At 35.7% G+C, this 20,206-nt stretch overlaps 1 protein-coding gene across 1 annotated transcript in view; it reads right to left on the bottom strand.

Annotated features, from left to right (window-relative positions):
- The window catches only part of ANKRD12 (ankyrin repeat domain 12), a gene marked incomplete at both ends in the record, with an annotated part of 39,706 nt that extends 22,876 nt beyond the window's left edge, over window positions 1-16,830 (bottom strand). The window contains 4 exons of the mRNA XM_079533093.1: window positions 552-752; window positions 1,750-1,896; window positions 8,605-8,752; window positions 16,744-16,830. Coding sequence (XP_079389219.1) covers window positions 552-752; window positions 1,750-1,896; window positions 8,605-8,752; window positions 16,744-16,830 — 583 coding nt within the window. The remainder of the gene's footprint in view (window positions 1-551; window positions 753-1,749; window positions 1,897-8,604; window positions 8,753-16,743) is intronic.
- Between the last annotated feature and the right edge of the window lie 3,376 nt (window positions 16,831-20,206).

Here is a 20,206-nt window from a genome sequence, read left to right as displayed (position 1 = left end):
AAGGTTACTAAAAGAATACCAAAAAAAAGTAAAATATCAAATAAAGGGCACTAAAAAAATACGTTACAGGTTACAACTTATCCTAACATTTATCAATCAGTGATGAAATCAGATACTTACGTACCAAAACTAGTGTTAAGCCTCGATGACAACTGTAACGTACCCCACATTGGTTCCGCTTTGGTGCATATTAGCTGTTCCAGTAAGACAATGTACATTACATGCTACCCTTTGTTAGTCTTTGCTTGTCTTCACATGTTCTATAATCCCATTATCAGTCACAGACTTTGCCTAGTATAATTCTTCAAAATTCAGCAAGCATGCACACATTTTTATATGGAAAGGTCCTATCCACAACTGAAATCTCCACATATTAACACCATATTAGTAAGGAACCATGTACTAGCAACCAAGTATTACCATTACTATCAGAAAAAAATAAATTTAAACTTTTTTTTTTATTTGCATACAGCATGTCAACTTAAACCTGTGTTAAGAACTTCAGCATTAATTTTGAATTTGTACAGTTAGGCAAACATATATCAACTTACCTGCAAAATCTTTTACATTCACATTTGCACCTAAACTGATAAGCTCCTTAACTTGTTTAACATCCCCTCTAATTGCTGCCATATGTAAAGGAGTTTCCCCTCGTTCATTTCTCTTGTTAACTTTGTCTTTCTGTCTTGAAGAGGAGCTTGGAGTTTTCTTTTGTGCTGGTGTTGTTTGCAGAGGATGATTCAAGTTGGAATCTACAAAGTAAGTTTTTAAATGGTCATTTATACTTACTCAGCAGTGTTTTTGCTTCATTTTAATGCTTGTATTCGAAGATTATAATTACTAGTGAATAATAAGGGATGTGATTGACACTTCAGATGTATCATCACAATGACTACTTGCAATGTAAAAAAAATGCCTTGCAAAGTTTTACCATTTAAAATATAGGTTTCAAGAACAGATGAATCCTATCCAAACTACAAAAGTTCACATACTCTGATATAATTTCTTTCTAAAACAAGACAAAGCACCACCAGTATTTCATATACGAATAGACTTTTCCAGCATGAGAGAATAAAGAATATGCCTTTGTCCCATACAGTAGTCCAGAGGAGCCGTATAAAGACACCTCCTTTTGCCATGAAACTGTCTTCCCCTTCTCTACATATAAACAGTTTTAAATACAGTGGGACACAGCTATCTGGCTCTTTCTTAAAAAAAAAAAAAAAATAGAAAATTAGTAACTAACCAACTAAATAAATAATGCAGCCTCTCACTTTCAAATGCAGACTTTGTAAAAGCACCTGTAAAACATCATCATGCATAAAGATTTTTTTATTTACAACTGAGCCATGGACAGTTTGAAATTCCAAGTCAAAAAACAATGCATCTCCTTCCCCCATTAAATTCTAAAGAGATTATTCAGCTTCCTTCCAAATGAAAATAAAAATAGATATTATTTCACCTTAAATAAATGTATGGTACTATATCCGGGTAAATAATCAAAGGAAGAAAACTCATTTTCAGCTTCTTCAGCTATCATAATGCAAACATTTACACACAACAAATACAGAAGGTCAAGACTTTTTTAGCAAGTTTCTCTTCGACAGTAGAGTTCTACCAGAATTAGTAATAATTCAAAAGTCTTCCAATCAAAATCAAGGATTGTAGAAAAACTGCTGGGTTCATAGTATTCTAATGGAGACAGAATTAGACAAGGAGAAAGAAGAAGTGTTAGCTTTGTAGGATCACCTGGACTGTTGTCTCTTGCTGTCATCTGCATAAGAAGTGCCATCTGTTTGCGCTCTGACAGAGGATAACCAAAAAGAATGCTAACTGGCGTTGATTTCTTATTTCCAGCATCCTTCTTCACTTTCTTTTTCTCCGGACCTTCCTTCTCTGGAAATATTAATGTTAAGAGACTCAAACTGCTGTTATACTATGACATTTTTCTAGAAATAAAACCATCCTTTCAACGTATGCGAACTGGAGACTGATGACAGCTGGTAAAAAGCAGAAACTGCACCTCTGAACTGCTGCATTTGCATTACATTTGGTTAACTGTTTCAATCATACCAAGATAAAAAGCTAACAAGGAAAAAGAAGGAATGAATAAAAAAATTATAAAAGATGAAAAACCTGTTTCACAGCAGTAAGACTAAGTCACAATTCTAATTTTCAGAGTATCAAGTGAGATACTTAACAAAATATTTAAGATCAGCTTTTTTACTTTCAGCCTCAAATACAGATTTGACACTCTCCTTTAGTTTTCCTCTCTTAAGACACCATGTTAAAAAGTGAGTAAAACTTCATACTTAGATCTGTTAGATAATGGATAAATCATTGTTTTTCTTAAGCTTATTCTGCTAGTTGAAGCCAGAGCAATTTCTTCTCTAAAATATATATCCTTCAAAAACATACAGCAATTTCACATATTTTATATACATAACTTCTTTCATTTTATCAATACTTACTAAAGCTCTTTAACAGTACTCCATGCCTAAGCTTTCAGCCAGGAGCTAAAATCACACGTTTGAATAAACAGATAATTTCTAAAGCTGTTCAGTACCTATGAATTCTCACTGATCTCCAGATCAGTTAAGCGTGCTCTGAAATCGGATAACTTTTTAATACCCTAACAAATTTAAAAACTAGAACTTTGTGCAAATTAGAAACTTTGGTCTGTCTTCCATCCTTTTCAAATATTCTTCCTTCATTCTTCCATATCAGTTTCTCCTATACCAATCAGAAGCATTTAGCTTGAAGTACAGCAAAACAGCTGATTTGTGAGTAGTGACTAGACAGCTTTTAAGTGGAACAACATCTCATGATCTTAATATAAGACAAGCACAATACATCTCAATCCATCATATTTTTTGTACAACTATTCCACACATCTCCCTGTCTGGTAAGTATTTTTTGTCTGTGTTTTCTGGATATAGACATTAGCTTGCATTTATTTAAATCAAGACCATTGATTTCTTCCAGTTATCATCTCAGCTTTCCAGGCAATTGCTCTTTTGCTATCTTGAAAAATTCTTGTTTCTATTTTCCAAGTAGCTTACATTACTTACATGTTAGATCTATAATATCTAACTTTTTCTTCAGAGCCACTAAGATTATTGCTTGAAAAGCAGACTTGGTGTTTTGGATGCTTGGTGATTTGGAATTAAAACTTTTGAAAGAGTTTTTTTTTAAAAAGTCTAACTGATACTGACAAGAAGAAAAACCCTGGAGATTATTCTAAAATAGACTCAAATTAACAGAAACAACATCTCAAAATTCTGAGTAAATAATTCCCTTGGTTGCTTTCTCTAAACACCAGGTTCATGATTAGCTTTTCCATAGATCATGTTCATTCCGCCATAACCTCTACTTTTGGTAGATTTTCCATCTCCCCGCTTCCCAGTGGGCCTGTAAAAAGTCAGACATGACTCCACACCCTACAGTGATATGTAACACCATAGCACCCTCCAGGCTTGACTACGACTCACAAAGAAATAGGCAGAATTTAATAAGGAAGAAGAACTGCTGTTGTCCACTTCCTTTTCTGTGACTGGCTGAGGTGCTTGACAGTACTTAAGTACTAAAATGTGGTTGTAGCTTGTTAATTATTAGTTAAATAAGTGCAATTGCCACACTGATCTTTTTAGTTCTTAGCAAAACACCTTGCATTTATTCTTGCTGTAACTGATTACCATTTGCTAGGTACTGTTCATCCAATTTTCATTAACGTTAGTATTTTAGGCGTATCAAGGCTGGGGGAGGACGCCAGCGGCAACCTTATTTCATTGCTATCCCTGTAATCTATACTGGTCTTTCAGCTTCCTGTCCTAAATCTCAACTTCAAAATACCTGTGTGACAAAAGCTTTATTGAAAGTCTGCCATCCGCGAAGAATGAAAGCCTTGCCAGACTCTCCTGAAGTAGACTTTGCTAACTTTCTGCAGAGAAGGAAAAATTAATAGACACAGCATATAAGAAGCTTAAGTCCCATTGAGGTCCCTAAGTATGAGACATTCCATATTTCATTAAGTCCTGAACCGATCCTTGTTATCATCTGCTTTTCTGCACTTCCGTCTTCAGCCCTCTCTGTGCTTCTCTTTGTTTCATTTATTTCCCTTTAACTCATTTTCCGCCTTCCTTGCTCTCTCTCTAAATCTCATCTTCTAAGCTTGATTACATAGAAAGGCTGCAGTAATGCAATGCTCTTCAGGCACAGGAAGGCAGGTAGGGAGTGCACATCCTAAATTCCAAAGTAACCAAATATAAACAACTATGACCAAGATCATTTTAAGAATGGAAAGCTACAGACCTATGTACGTATTAAAAAACCCCTAAAAATATATCCATCATGGTTAAAAGGACGCATGGAGACAATGAGATCCCTTTTACATACGTGAATGTTGAGATTTTTATAACCTGTGTGCATTTCACATTTCTGAACATCTAAAAATACATTTGACGCTGCTACCCTATTTGTAGAAAATCTCCATATAGGAGAACTTAAAGGAAAAACTACAATGAAACGAAAAAGTTTCAGCTTTTCACTGTGATTACGCCATTGCCTCTCTAAGGATAACATGATCTGTATCCTTCATCAACTGATGTAGGACCTCCATCAAAAGAATGCATTTCTGTTTGTCTGGAATGATTAGCTGTTTCATAGCTTATGCTATTTAGTGCTCATGATTCTCTTCCAGAAAAATGCATTCATTTTCTTTCTGAATTAATTTCTTACAATTTTGGAGCTACATTCAGCTTGGAATAACACATCAAAAAAAATAGTGAAATAAATATTTTGATTTTTTGTTTTGTTTTTTAATATGTGTATTATACAGGTCTTTATCTGTTTTCCTTTCTTTTTTAATCAATTTTCTAGAAATATTACAAGTGCAATTTACTCACATATCATATTAAGCTTTGCCAAACAACCTCAAGGTCCTACTCAATAATCCAACTCACTGATGGATTAGGCTTTTGCAAAACATTTCTAGATGTTACCAATTACAACTACCAAATAAAAATGCAGTTGTTCTCACCAAGTTATGGGACCTTACCGGCCAAGGGACACAATTATTGAAATTTATATTAGAACTCATAGGTGTTTTCAGAAAGCCTGCAAAGCTCAACACACAAAATGAATACAATCAATAACAAAGCAAAAATAAAAGCGTGTCAAGACCACAGCAGGTGCACCTGATAATTCATTTGCCACAGTCCATCCTGTAAGAAGATATTCTCTGCAATGATCAGGAACTTCCATTGAACTTACTGCAAAATATATTTAAGATTTGTTTTCACTGCTCCAAGACCATCATCTCACAGAACGCTATGCTTCAATCAGCAGGAAAATTCCAACTTTATCTGGAGCCCTGACCATTTAGATACTCTTTATCTTGTAGCAGAGAACATTTCACAGCTGTCTTCTTGATGTCTGTATGATTTTAACAATAATAACCTCTTTAACAGGCAGATATTATCAGTTTATAGAGAATTTCACTGTAAAACTGCTGAAGCCTTTAAAAAAAAACAAAAAAAAACAAAAAACAAACAAAAAAAAACCCCAACATCAGAAGGTTACTGTTATTATTATCATTATTTAGATTTTGATTACTTTCTGTTTTCAAACCTTATACCCCAATATACATCCTTATATCCCCTATCTATAACTTAAGTATCTTCCTTCATATTTGCTTTCTTGCCACTTTTTGGTGTTTGTCAGTGGTTAGAACACCAGGGAATTTCTTACTTGTTATTAAAAAAAATCAAAATTCTTCAAACGGATTCGTGCTTAATTAAATTAATTAAATAGCCTTCATAAAATGCAGCCAAATCTACATGGATAACACTCCTTGTAGGAAAGTAACCTTTCAATCCAATGCTTACAAAATAAAGTTTAAAAATAATATATTTACGTGGAACAGGGCTTTAGGTGCTTTTAATTTTAGGACAATTTAAGCATGACAGATTATATCCCAATATAACTAATATACCTATTTTTCTGGATTTAAATAACTCACAAATTCTGGGTCAACTAATTTCTAAACATTTTAGGAAAGCAAACTGGTAAATAGCAGAAGTTATAAGAGAGCTACATGAAACATACATACAACAGTTTTTTCTAGTTGCCATTTAAAGGTCCAAGACATGACTGCATTGTGTCTGGATTACCTTAGAGAAAAAAATTGAAGTAGTCAGAAAACAAAATTGACTTCCTACTGTAAACAGAAAATGTGGAAGACAATTTCCAAGGAAAGACAGACAAATTAGTGTCTAATTGTAACTCTTGCTGGTCAACTGTGTAACAAGATTACAAAAATTAAAAAAAAAAAGAAACACTTGCGCTTATCTTCATAATGGAAAGATTTTTTCCAATCTGCAGTTACATTTATTACACAGAGAAACACATTTTTTTTCTCTTCAGGTTAGTAAAATGGAGTGAGCAAATAAACTTCTTTGAACAACAGCACTTGCTTGTTGTTCTCACTCTGATGCAAACATGAGTTATTTAAAAACAATCTGACCAATTACATTACTGAAAATTAAAAAATGACATTTAAGTATTGTGAGTGATGGTATTTCCATCAAATGATGACTTTTTATTGGACAACTTCTGATCAAAGAATTTATTAAAGAAGGTATGAAAAATGTTTCTTCTTCTATCGTCAATCTAACCAGTTTTACACAAAGCTGGCATGTAGAATGTTTTGTAAGATTATTGGAGATTAGCTTCAATAAGGGCTAAACCTACACTGCAATTAAATTTGGTATCTATTCATCATACCTATCTAGCTCCATAGCATTAGCTTTTTGTGGCAGCTTTTGATCGCAGAACAGGGATGTAGCAAGAGAGATATCAACTTAGGATTCAAACAAGGACAGTACATTCAACATAGATCTGCTCAAACAAATAATAGCAACGTACATAATAGACACAGCCTGCACAATAAAAGAAACTAAGACTAGATTGCTGTTGACTGAAGATAGGCATATAGTGCCATTCAGTAGTTGTCTCATTGGCCCTTTCAGAAGGCCACAGATCTCGCATGGCTCGTGCTAGATGTCAGCTCTTGGCAGACAGCCACCAGAGGCATCTGAACTGGCACTGCATGACTGCATTAGACAGCAAGATTTGGTCCTAACTTGTATGAAATTATTAAAAAAAAAATCTAGACTTGAAAGTATTTTCAAAGTATTCCATTAGTTTGCTACAGCAGTTTCTTAAGCAAACGAAGTCTTAAGTCTTCCTAACTCAACAGCAATGCATTCAGAAATTTGCAATGTGTCAACAAAGAATCAGAGAACAAGCAGCAATGTTTGCTACGCAGTGGTTAAAACTAAGTGCCCTCTATTATTCTATTAAGTATTTCTCACCCTGCTTGAACTGCTTTCATAATATCATTCATGAGATAAAAGCTAAAATGACTTCCAAATATATTTAGTTCCATGAAGAAAAAGAATTATGATATAATATCAAGCAATAAAATCAACAAATCAAATGCTGGAAGTGTACTTGTAAATTAAATATGGTCCTTTCAGAACCAATTGGTATTATGAATAGTGTAAGACTTCAGAATTCTATAAACACGCTAAAAACTGAACTCTAAATCCAGAAGTATTGTTTTTATAATGCAGCTATTTTTAATTTGGATTTCATAGCATATTTTCTTTAACAGAGATATGTATGTAACAACAAAGAACCAAACCATCTGCATGAAATCAATCCTAGACAAAACTTCAGCATGTACATCAGTATTTACTTCTACCTTGCATTTAATTCTACGCATGTTAACAGAACTTTTCTTAAAAAAAATTAAAATTGTATAATAAGCACCGTATGAGAAACTGCCATACTGAACCTACGAGAACACATCTTCTGGTGGCCTCACAAGAGGGCATGGTCATTGTCTTGCTGGCAAAGGAATTCTTGCTGGACTGTGGCATATATCTCATCACTTAACCTAAGAAGTAACAGTACTCTTGGACTTACAACACCCAGATTCTTTCATTATAACTAGAAAAGAGCCATATTTTGAAGCCCTGAAATCCATTCTAATAGAATATACAGAAGTCAGGAAAAACAATTTGCCTGTGCAGAAGAAGCATCCTGAACTGATCGAAGGAGATTAAACTGAAATAAACGTTTGCTCTCCATAGGTAGTTCAGTTAGTTCCATAAACTTAGCAACTTCTTTTACACAGAGGACAGAGCATCTCCCCTTCTTTCCCACTCTCCCTCTCCCAAAAATGCTACAGAAGGCTTCAAATGAAGGCACTTACATTATATTTTCATCTGTTACTCGCTTAAGCAAATGGACTTACAGAGATGACAATGAAAAGAAAGACTTATGAATAAAATAGAAACAAAAGAATGAGGCTAGGAAAGAACTAGAAAATGCAGATAAACTATACTAGCACACAAGCTCTTGGTAATACTTGAAAGGAAAAACTTATCAGACAGAGATGGAACAATCAGAAACACCAGTTGTACTTACTATCCTTTTCTATAGGAAAAAAAAATCATTGTAAAAACATAATACACAATTGATTAAATTAAGATGTGTTTTATCAACAAATAATTAGTCAAAGAAATAAAAAGGTTCTACCTGTGTCTGAATTGCGATCTTCATTTCTGGATGGACTAATAGTAAAAGGAAGTTTACGTTTCATGGAAGACTTTTCTTTCATCTCCTTCCCCACATCACTCCTATCCACTTTTGGAGATTTGCTGTAGGATGCAATCTTGTCCTTGCTCTAATGCAAATAAAAAGTATACTAAGTAATTTTTGCATATACCACAATAGTCTCATAATGCATACAGACTGCAAAGAGTGCTATGTAGAAGTGTATGTGTATGCAAGAGTGTGTATTACATAGTAGATCATTTCAAAACATTTTAAAGTATTTTTACTAAAATAACCAATGACAATTCTTTCTTTTTAAAGTGAGAATCTTCTGTGTTATATGCATTTCCAGATACATCACTGTAGAACTGCTGTTCATTATTAGAGCCTTGACTAAATGCAAAGGAACAGTACAAATTGGATAAGAGTTTGCTAAGTCTTACAGTCTTTAACGACCACCCCAAGTTTGCTTCTCTGACTATAGCACAGTAATCACATTAAAAACACCTTAAGAGCTCACACTTCAATTCAGACTGTGAACTGTAGTACAATAACAAAAATCTCTAAGAGCCTTCCCCTGCCTCCACCCTATCCACAAATACACCCCTGTACAAAGCTCTCCATTTCAATAAGGATAATAGCATAGTGTATCAACTTCTGAAACAAAATTTACTAAGATCGTAGAAAACCTATGAGAAAATTATTCAAACTGGTATCACATTCAGAAAAAAACAAGTAAAAGTTATTTGGAATGTTCAGATGCAGAACACTGGGATGTCAATCTTATAAAGCATACTTTATGAGAAAAACAGGATGGGCACAACAGCAACTTCAAATATTTCATAATCTAGGAGGTTGAACTATGAGGAAAAAAAGCAAGTTAGTGAGACAACTGCCTGGGAGAAACCTCTGCAAAGCCCAAAGTTTTTGCTTACTAATCAAGAGACAACACAGAGACAGCATTTTCTCTTCACCATGTACTAGCTGCATCATCTACTCCATAGCTCTATTAGTCAACAGATGATTGAGTAAATACACTAGTAAATTAATTTTCGAAAGGTGGAAAAGGAACATCCCCTCACTTGACAATCTGAAAAACAAAAGGCTGCTGCTTCTCTGATTAGAGAAAACTAGAAGTAACCCCAGGTAATAGACACTGTGAGTATGTACAAGTAATAAAGCCTACTGAACAGACTAAAGGGCCTCTCAGAATGACAGTAATAACCAGTGGCTGACTTTCCAACCCTCACAACTGGGCAAGAGAGAGAAGAAAAGAGAGCTAGCAAGTGAATAACAAAACAACTAGCAGATATGAAATGTGGTCTAATTTGAATAACAGTCTAAGCACAAAACAAAAGGAATAGAATTGAAAAAAGGTTACCCAAACTGTTAGAAGTAATTTACTATACAATCACAAGACTGCACATTAAAATTAGCTCTTAACAGCTTCTTGGATTAAACTTCCAGTAAAGGAAGGCGAGAAGATGTAGCAAGTGCTATGGGTTACAACATGCTCTTCAGCTTAAAGAGTGAGTATTCACTGTTTCACCTACTTCTGGTCCTGTAACAGCACAGACATCTCTTCTGTAGCATTCAAGCAAGGTACAAAATTCAGCCAGAACAAATCTATTAATTAGTTTCAGGTGACCTGTGAAATGAAACTACAACAAAGCTAGTATCTTTTCTACATGTGATTTAGAACATTTGTGGATTTTCTAAGGCAGGTCAGAAAACTACTAACCAAATAAAATACGGAATAAAAACAAAATAATGTTGAGTTACATAAACTATTGCCCAAAAAGAAAGGCATTGTACATTCTCATCTTCGCTACACTTATAGAACATCTAATGGTTTTAGACTGCAACAAGGGACAAGGAAAGGTTATTTATCCTCCCACTTAGCATCTAACTCCACATCAGTCACCATAATTAAGTATTAGAACAAACTGCCCAAGGAGACTGTGAAATTTCCACCAGTTAAAGCTTTACAGAAAAGATCTGGCCAAGGTTTGTCAAGAATCAAGCACAACTTACTCTGCTCTGGGGCAAATGGATGAACTAGAGCTGCACATCTCAACATTTAATGCATGCCTCACTGGAAGGTGTAGCAACAGGAAGAATTTTTGGTGTTAGCAAAACCAGACTAGAGTGTTATGAAGAAGACATCTGTAATCCGTTTAACAGAAACAGTGTCAGAAGGCTAGCAGCAGTCAGTACAATCTCTTAATATCCTATTCCAGCTCTATTTTCTGGTACATCTACAATCAATGGCAATACACAAGAGGAGACAACACAGTCCCATATAATCCGTAAACTAGCACATATTCTAAGCCTCAGAAGAAAGTGTTTCTTTTCATCTATCAAAGATAATTACATACTGAAACACATTCTGCATGGTATTAAAATGGTTTTGGGAACAAATATTGTTGGAGTCCTCTGAGATGAAATTTGCTTCTTACAGAATGATGTTTTTCTGCTTTGAACCACAGATCTACCATTTACTTCCCGATTTTCAGCCATTTAAGTTCTAAAGTACAAATTCAGATAAATTAAAGTTTCCTTATGTTCTCACCTTTATAAAGTATTTCATGCAAACACTGAGTGGAACGCCTGCTGTACACACTCTAGCCAGTTTTTCATTTAAGCTCCCAAGACAAGCAATCAAAACAGAAATACATGTACCCTGAAGCATATTTGATATAAGCTTCTTTTTTGTTATTGTGGATGTTACTCAATTACTTTTTTAAGCTCTGAAAAGACCTGAAAATATAGCTAATTCACATAGCAATATACTGGTTGTTAGAACAGCATAATAAGCATAGTATCAACTTTCACTGGACAAGTATTAAAGATTAAGTCTCATAACAACAGAAACTTCAGTACATTCCTCTGTTCAGGAGCTAAGCTAATTTCATAGCCAATAAAAGCCAAACATTTTATCAGCTGTGAAAGGAAAAACAAATCCTAAAAGCATTTTTCTTTTGTCTTAATATACTAACCACTGGAATACATTTATACCATATCTTTTGGCCATTACTTAGGGAGGTTAGTCACAGCCAGCGTGGGTTGACAAGGGGAAAGTCCTGTTTAACAAATTTAATCTCCTTTCATGACAAGGTTACACACCTAGTTGACTAAGGGAAGCCAGCTGATGTAATTCTTTGGATTTCAACAAACCTTTTAATAGTGCTTCTCACAGTATCTTCCTGGAAAAAAAAAAAAGCCAGCACACAGCAAGAAAAAAACATAATATAATGGGTGAGCAGTTGGCAAATGGGTCAGATGCAAAAAAATATAGTAAATGAGGTTACATCAGGCTGGTGGGCATCACTAGTGGGGTGCTGCAGGGCTCCATTTCAGTCCCAGTACTCTTTAACGCTTTCATCAATGACTTGGATGTGGGACTTGAAGATATATTGAGTAAGTCTGTGGATGACGCTAAACTGGGAGGAGCTGTTGACTCCCTCAAGGGCAGAGAGACTTTGTAGAGAGATCTTGACAGATGGGAGGAGTGGGCAATCACCAACCACGTGAAGCTGAACAAGAGAAGTGCTGAATGCTGCACATGGGATGGGGCCAACCCGGATAGATGTACAGCCTGTGGACAAGAGGCAGGAGGGCAGCCCCACAGAAAGGGATCTGGGGTTATGGCTGACAGCAACTCAGACCTGAGCCAGCAGTGTGCCCTGGCTGCCAGAAGGGCCACCCACAGCCTGGGCTGCACCAGGCCCAGCACTGCCACCGGGCAACGGGTTGTGTGCTCTGTGCTGTGCCACCTCACCTCCAGCACTGGCTGCAGGTTTGGCCCCACTGTATAAAAAGGACATCAAACCATCCAAGGGCATCCAGAGGAGGGCTACAGTAACACTGAAGGATCTAGAGTGCACCGTGTAAGTTTAGGTCCCTGTGTTTGCTCGGCACAGAGCAGAGGAGCTGAGGGGAGGCCTGACGGCGGCTGCAGCTCCTGACAGGGAGCGGAGGGCAGCGCTGAGCTCTGCTGCGTGTGACAGCGACAGGGCCCGAGGGAACGGCATGGAGCTGTGTGAGGGGAGGGCAGCTGGGGGTGAGGGACAGGGGCTGCAGCACAGGGCGGTGGGCATGGAACGGGCTGCACAGGGCTGTGGGCATGGCCCTGAGTGCTGGAGTTCAAGGAGCATTTGGACAATGCTCTCAAACACAGGCTTTGAATTATGGGTGGGCTGTGTGGAGCCAGGAGTTGGTCTTTGTGGGTCCAACTAAGGGTATTCTATAATGTTTTTCAGGGAGTGGGGTCATTTAACATTACTGTTCATTTCAGAGATAAACTGTTACATGTGAAAATAATTTTACATCAGGACTCCTTTGCCCACAATGCATTTATGAGCATATAGGAGAACATCTGTAATTGAACTACTTATTTTCTGTTCATTTACAGTCACTGAGATTAAGCTCCAGAAGTAGCTCAGAGATATTTCTGCACCAATAACAAACATGTATAATTGGACACAGAAACAAATAAAAAGACATTTAAATGCCAAAGTGCAGAAGTAGCTTGATTGCACTGTTCTATAAAAAAATTAAAGAAAAAAGCCAAAGCTACGTGCAAAGTAGTTAGAATGTTTTTGGTTTTTTTTCCTTCCTGTTTTAAGGACCACTGATCATCTGAATGTTGAAGACCTCAGGGTCCTTTAATGCTAATACTAGACAGTGACATCCCTCACAGCAGTATAAATGGTCATTCATTAGTCACACAGCACTAAGAATACTGGACAGACAAGAAATTGTTCAGATTCATCAAAATACTTCCTTATGAAAATACTGCACTAAAACAAAACTTTTGCTTTAGTATTCTTTATACCTGGATCATCATCCGCTCCCTTTCATTAGGTTAACTAACCTGTAACACTTTTATGAAGTTTTTAAAATCAATGTTTTAATCATTAAATTAACAGTCGCAAATATTCACATACCAGGAAAAATCTATTCTACAGAAATTACCACTACTTTCTAAAGATACTTCACTTAAAATTATCACTATAAATTCAGCCTTTGCCACTTTTATGTTTTCATACAATATAGATTTGCCTTCACAATTTTCTCTGGTTGAAGCACAAATTTCAGTGTTATCCTGTTGAATTTCAAATAACATAAAAGGCTGAATCAAAAAAAAAAAAAAAAAAATCACATTTTAGCAACATTTTGTCTGTTTGTTTCCTAATACAAGTGAAAATCCTCAGATTATTCTAGTGCCAGCTAAATACTTCTGCCAATTGCCTATTCATGTGTTAAACAGCACGTGTGACTGTTAAGTGACTGCTTAATATCTTTGCCATACATTCAGTTTTTCTCAAAATAAAGGCAAAGCCACCAAACTGCATTTATTACACTAAAAATGTGGACACAAGGACGTTAACTGCAACACAAATTTATGTAATTTTACTTAACATCTCACATTTTCCATATTATGTGTTATTTGTAGTAGTATTGTATCATACAATCCCAAGCCAAAGCCTACATTTTGCTCATCTCATACTACACAGTGTTCCAGGATGGATAATAAGACTGAATGTAAAAATGCAAGCAGTTTACCAGTTTATTTTTTGGTATCAATGTAATTAGTTCATCATTATGTTTCCATAGCCGTATTTTTGGTCAGATTCCTACCTCCTCCTGGTCTTTAACTAGCCAGTGAAGGCAGCATGTCTTCGAAAATTAATCTCAAATACTGAAGAACGTAGAATCTGAACTCAGCACACTTGTGCATATTTCTAACTCATGTACTGTAGTCTTTAATAACACACCTTTCTTTTTTACAAACCTTTCATCAGAACCAAAGTGACAACGAAAGGGGTTTATATGACTACTAAAAATAGAATGTTACTTTATTCCTTTCTAAAACAAATAAAAATTTGCCATATTTCTACCTCTACTACCTGCTGACAAATAAAGGACACCATGTCCATTTTTCTGATCCCCAGAAAAATCATCGATTTTGTTTAAAAGGTCTGTTACTTATGCGTAGTTCTCTTTTGCCAGAATGTATCCGTGTTTCAGAAGCTTTGCTACGTTTTACGCAGTTGATGGGATATGGAGGTTAAATGATCCAGCAGATGCGCGCTGCTACTGTTAGTAGCAGAAATGGAACAACTTATGGGGATCACAGGCAGGAGATTCCTGGAGAAGAAGGTCTCAAGGCAATCAGCAAATACTGAACTGGGAGCAAGCGTCACTGTTAAGGCAGCTCCTTTGGCAGTGGCTGCAGATTCAATGGCCACTTCAGGACACTGGCATCATTTACCCACTACAGTAACATGCAAGAGGGAGAGGAGGTGAGAGTCAGATATAGAGCACAGAAGAGGAAAAGGAGCCTGAGAAGTAAACTCATTTTGACCAACTGATCTATTTTTAACTTAGACTGTAGAGCTGTTTGTATGCAAAATTCAAAGCTGATGAAGAAAAAAACGCAATATGCACTATAAAAATATGAATACATATATTTCTATATATTTTTATAAGAAAATGCATTTCATTTATAAGCAAAAGCTTTTCAAACCATATATTTAGCAAAGAAATACTGAAAAAGGAAATTTAGAAAACCCTCTATTTTTGCTTAGATGAAAGTGAAAAGATGAAAACTCATTTTCACAGAATCACAGAATTTTAATCTGTTATAGATTTTTTTTTCCTCTTAAACTCACAAAATTTGAGAGGGAGTTGTTTTTCTAGCAATTGCAGTTGTTACTTGTACCATCAAGATTTTCAAGGGTGTCAGAAGGTTGTTTGTTGTTGTTTTTTTCAGAAATACTTCATTGACAAGATACTATGCCAGAAAATATTTTTATCAGATTGATTATTTAACTAATAAAAACCAAGAGCTTGCCAAAATGCATCTTACTTCCAAGAAAGTAAATAAAAAGACAATACTATCCATTAGATTTGACTGCAGTAGCCTTTCTATTCTTCCCAGTTTTAGGCCCCCAGAATTCCCTTCTTTTTCTAAGTGTTAAATTTCCCAGTATTTCAGTTAACTTGACCATATGCCAAACAGAAACAAGAAGGGAATAAATAAATATTTTTATTCCACCTGTTTAGTAGAAAGCCAATTTCCTTTCTGCATTTTACTCCACAGTCTTCCTCTTCATCTAAGTAATTTATTAGAGCTAGCAGAAACGTCTGCCTTTGCCTCACTTTACTGGGGCCCATAAAACAAACTGAGAAGAGACTAAAAAGTCTAACGCTCTGTATAAATCTTGTCCCATTTTTTCATCTCCCTATCTTGTATGCACTCATCAAGTGGTCTTACAGGAAACATGGACTTCAACATAACAGTAAGTATGAATACAGACACAGTCTCCATTTATAAACATAGCTTTAAACATTGCTTTGGAGAGAAATGGATTGTCTCCACTGGGCAAAACACAACTTAGAATAATGTTTCTTATTGTGAACTGTATCTTTTGTTATACAATAGAGCTAAACTATAGCAGTAACTGAGTTATTTGCAACATGATTCAAGAAGTCACAAAGTGATGGGATACTTTACATTTATGAACAAACTATTTTCACTAGTGTTACTAGGTCTCACATATCCTTTCATTTTCCATCACTCAAAACTGGACTGTACAGTTTTAACACAAACTCACTTGCACAGGTGTTACTCTTAACCCTTCCACAGCATTTGGCTTTCAAATCATCCTAGCAGAGGGAACAAGTTCCTGTCTTATGAAGGAACCTAAGACACTTGTTTGCTCTTTGGTCTGCACTGTCACAACCCTTCAAAAAGGTTTCATGTGTTTGTTACAGAGTAAAGCATTGTAAATTTAAATTAGATATGAATCCTTGTTCTTGCAAGTGTATAAAGACTTCATACGATATAAGATATGAAAACCATGCATTAACTTACATTAAAAAAAATTCAGCTTCCTTTTGAACTAAGTTGCAAACTGCAACAAAAGACTTATATTCTGTTCCCAAATTTACATGTGAAGGCATGTAAAAAACTGCATTCAATTTTTTTTTTCTGTGCATTCAGAATCAGAATATAGATAAGTATTTATTTTTCATGACAGCAGGAAAAGCTGTGATGCAATACATCTTCTTTATTTCACCAAACTTAAACAGACATTAATATAATTTTATTACCTTTCTTGCAGTTGGTTTTTCCACCATGGTGCTATCACTGTCAGAATTTTCTATTTGAGCTGTTTTTGCAGATCCAGATTTGGGCATTTTATAGCTGTTTACTAGCTGTATCTTGTATCAGTGGGTTCATCGTGTGTCTGGAAAAAAAAAAAACAAAAACAACTACTAAAACCAATTCTATAAATAATTATATAAATTAAAACGTCATACCAGAAAATAACGTTGTTACAGCAAATGGTAGCAGATATATATAAATATATATATAAATACTGCTCCAAAAAAACAGACTAACAACCATATCTCACTCCAAGTACCCTGTTCAGCGACAGCTCCCACCCTAGAGTGAAAACCAAAACCAGAAACACAGCTACAGGTGGAGACAGTGGCATCAGAAAACCACAAAGTCAGATGCTGAAGTGCCTCATACTTCTAACCTATGTTTCTGACAGACTTAAAGCTTTCAGGTATTTGACCTCTCTTTGCAGTTCAACATGTCACTTTGTTTTATAGGCAATAAGACCAACAGAACACATAAAATCATTTTTGGCCAAACAGTCAACAAAAGCTTATCTTTCTAGCCCAGGAAACTGAAATATTGTCTATCTAAAACATTTTAGAAAAGTGGTCCATCTTGGTGAAGTGCTGATGGAACAACAGATATATCAGAAGAAAAATATGTTAAACGTTTCAGAATGTTAAAAGGTTAAAGATGATTTTAAAATGCTTTCTGGAAGTAGAAACTTTAATTTCCACTGTCTAGCATATTAATTACATAATCCATCATTATAGGTACCTGCGTACGAAACTAAAAGCTCTGTGGTATTTCAACTCTGTGTCACACCAAGTGTCACAACGGAATTCTGAATTTTCTATGTTACTTGCTGTTATACTTTGCTGCTTCAATACAAGCTAAGAACTTTTAAAACCTGACAGGAAAGTCAAGTTGTCCTAAAAACTTATGTCAGGAACATCACAGAAAACTGCTTTTCACTTACAACACTGCCAGCAATATCTAGTCTGGTGCTTTCTAGTATCATTTATTATCTTTTTAGGAGACACAAAGATTTTAATACAAAGAAAAAAGTTATGATAAGCTGAAGGGCCAAAATATCCTGTCAGCACACTAGAATTTTTACTACACAAGCCACGAAGCACTATGATAAGAAAGAGAGTCAAGTCAAAAAAAAAAAGAAAAGAAATATTGCAAACACTATGAATTCTGAATTGCAAAAAAATAAAAATAAAAAAATAGAGAAGATCTAACATTTCTCTTCATGTTCTCTGGTTAAGGCAGTTGCCAAGGCATGAGCTACAATGAGCTGTGAATAAGCAGGGCAAACTCAGCTCTCCACTTAAACAAAAGGCTAGAAGGAAATCTGGCAAATAACATTAGAAATTTAACCAAAAGAAATGTGTATCAAGATCTCTCATCTGACTTGGAGAAGGTCATGAGCACTCATTTCAACTCTCTGGAGGTGTGCTGTTGGTTCTTTCACTCTGCTCAGGCTTGTTAAGAGTCAAGCACATTGCTAAGCCACTATGGACTGCTCCTCATAAATCCCACAGCGTGGTAACATTTGTGGCTTAGCTAAAACTCAAAAGCCAATTCCAGCTCCGAGTGAAAACCAAGAGATCTAAGAAAAAAAGTATGTCCTACAGCAAGAACAGTGTCATGACCAAAAACCCCTACAAAATCATCTGCTGAACTCATTCGTCTGACTTGCACTTGTAGGAGAGCCAAGAGGAAAAGGTCATGTGAAAATTAAAACTGCATTTGACTTCATTTTAAAAAGACCCATGAAACACCCCGAGCTTTGAGCTGACGTATCACGCTATAAATATTTTGAGGATCACACTCTTACTGAATCTAGTAGTAATTATTTAGCTAATGTCAGCTAGGTTGTTTCAGGTGTGATGTTTTGTTGCTGCTTTACAGCTAAGATTTTTGGGAACATCGTGAAGAGAATTTGCCACTGTAATAGGACCAGGGCTGCTATTTTGGTTTGATGCAGGTAACTAACTGGTATATTCTAGCATATTATGTGCTAGACCTGCCACTCAAAACTTCCAGATTTAAACATATTTCTACCCCTCCACTCCCTCCAAAAGACCTAAAGGTATGAGAAATTATCTTGCAGAATACTTGGTTAAGATGAATATGAAGTACATTACAAAGTATCATCTTACTTCCTTATTCCTGCATAACAGGGGAGGAAGAAAAGTTCAAAATGCTCAATTTAAATGTCAGAAAACTGTAAATGCCATGCTAAGTAAAGTCTGCTCTTTTCCTTCCTTTCTCCACACCTAAGCATTTTCTTTCAATATTAACCATAAGCTTATAAAAAACAGGAAGTTTTTAATTAAACTCACACCTACAATAACCTGAATCTCGACCTCAGAAAAAGGAAACCTGGGGAGAGACTTTTTATGAGGGCAGACAGCAATAGGACAAGGGGGAATGGCTTTAAACTGGCAGAGGGTAGATTCAGACTAGATATTAGGAAGAAATTCTTTACTGTGAGGGTGGTGAGACACTGGAACAGGTTGCTCAGTGAGGCTGTAAATGCCTCCCTGGAAGCATTCAAGGCCAGGGCTGGACCAGGCTGTGAGCAACCTGGTTTGGAGAGAGGTGTCCCTGCATATAGCAGGGAGGTTGGAAGTAGATGATCTTAAAGGTCCCTTCCAACCCACACCATTCTATGAGTCTATGACTATGTCAATATAAAAAATAAATATAGTGAAATTCCTACTACTCTGCTCCTACCCAAGACACAACAGAGTACTGTATCTCCTCATTTAGGGAAGTGTCAGTATGCAGCACTAGTGGCAAAGAAAATTATTGAAGTAATTATTAAAGCATACTTCCATGCCTTTCATTCTTTGTAGGTTGGTGTTGGTTTTTTTTTTGGTTTGGTTTTTTTTGTAACAGTTGTAGGAACAAAAAAGGTTATCAAGTCAGTGGAGAGCACATTAAAATTAATCTCTTCTATTTCACAAAAAACATTTCTTAATCCTACAATATGCAGTGAGTTAGTATCCTCACAGACAGTGACTGCTGGTTATCCAACACCCACAGTACTACCATTAACAGCAAGTATTTTTGCTGTTTTGCTGGGCTTATAAAGAAAACATATGCTACAAATATGCTTTTGCTCAGTTAGTCTCTCAAATCCTAACCTTCAGTTGCAAAACCTCCAAAAATCACTGTTTCAGTAACCACTTTGCAAATAAATTAAAAAAAAAAAAAAAAATCATTTCAGTAACAGTACTGCTCATAAACTGAAACTGCCATTTATTTTGATAATGTAACAAAAGGGCCTCCTTCCTGTCAATATTTTTATATACCATAATGACAACTACCTTCAAACTTTTCAGTATGTAAAAACTACTACATTAATTATTTCTGACTGCATATTCTGCCTTCCTTTCATTGCATTTTCTTTCCTTCCTTTATACCTACACT

The sequence above is a fragment of the Tetrao urogallus genome (assembly GCF_951394365.1).
Source record: "Tetrao urogallus genome assembly, chromosome: 3".
Taxonomy (NCBI): domain Eukaryota; kingdom Metazoa; phylum Chordata; class Aves; order Galliformes; family Phasianidae; genus Tetrao; species Tetrao urogallus.
The sequence above is the reverse complement of the archived record's forward strand: the minus strand, read 5'-3'. Positions and strand labels throughout refer to the sequence as shown.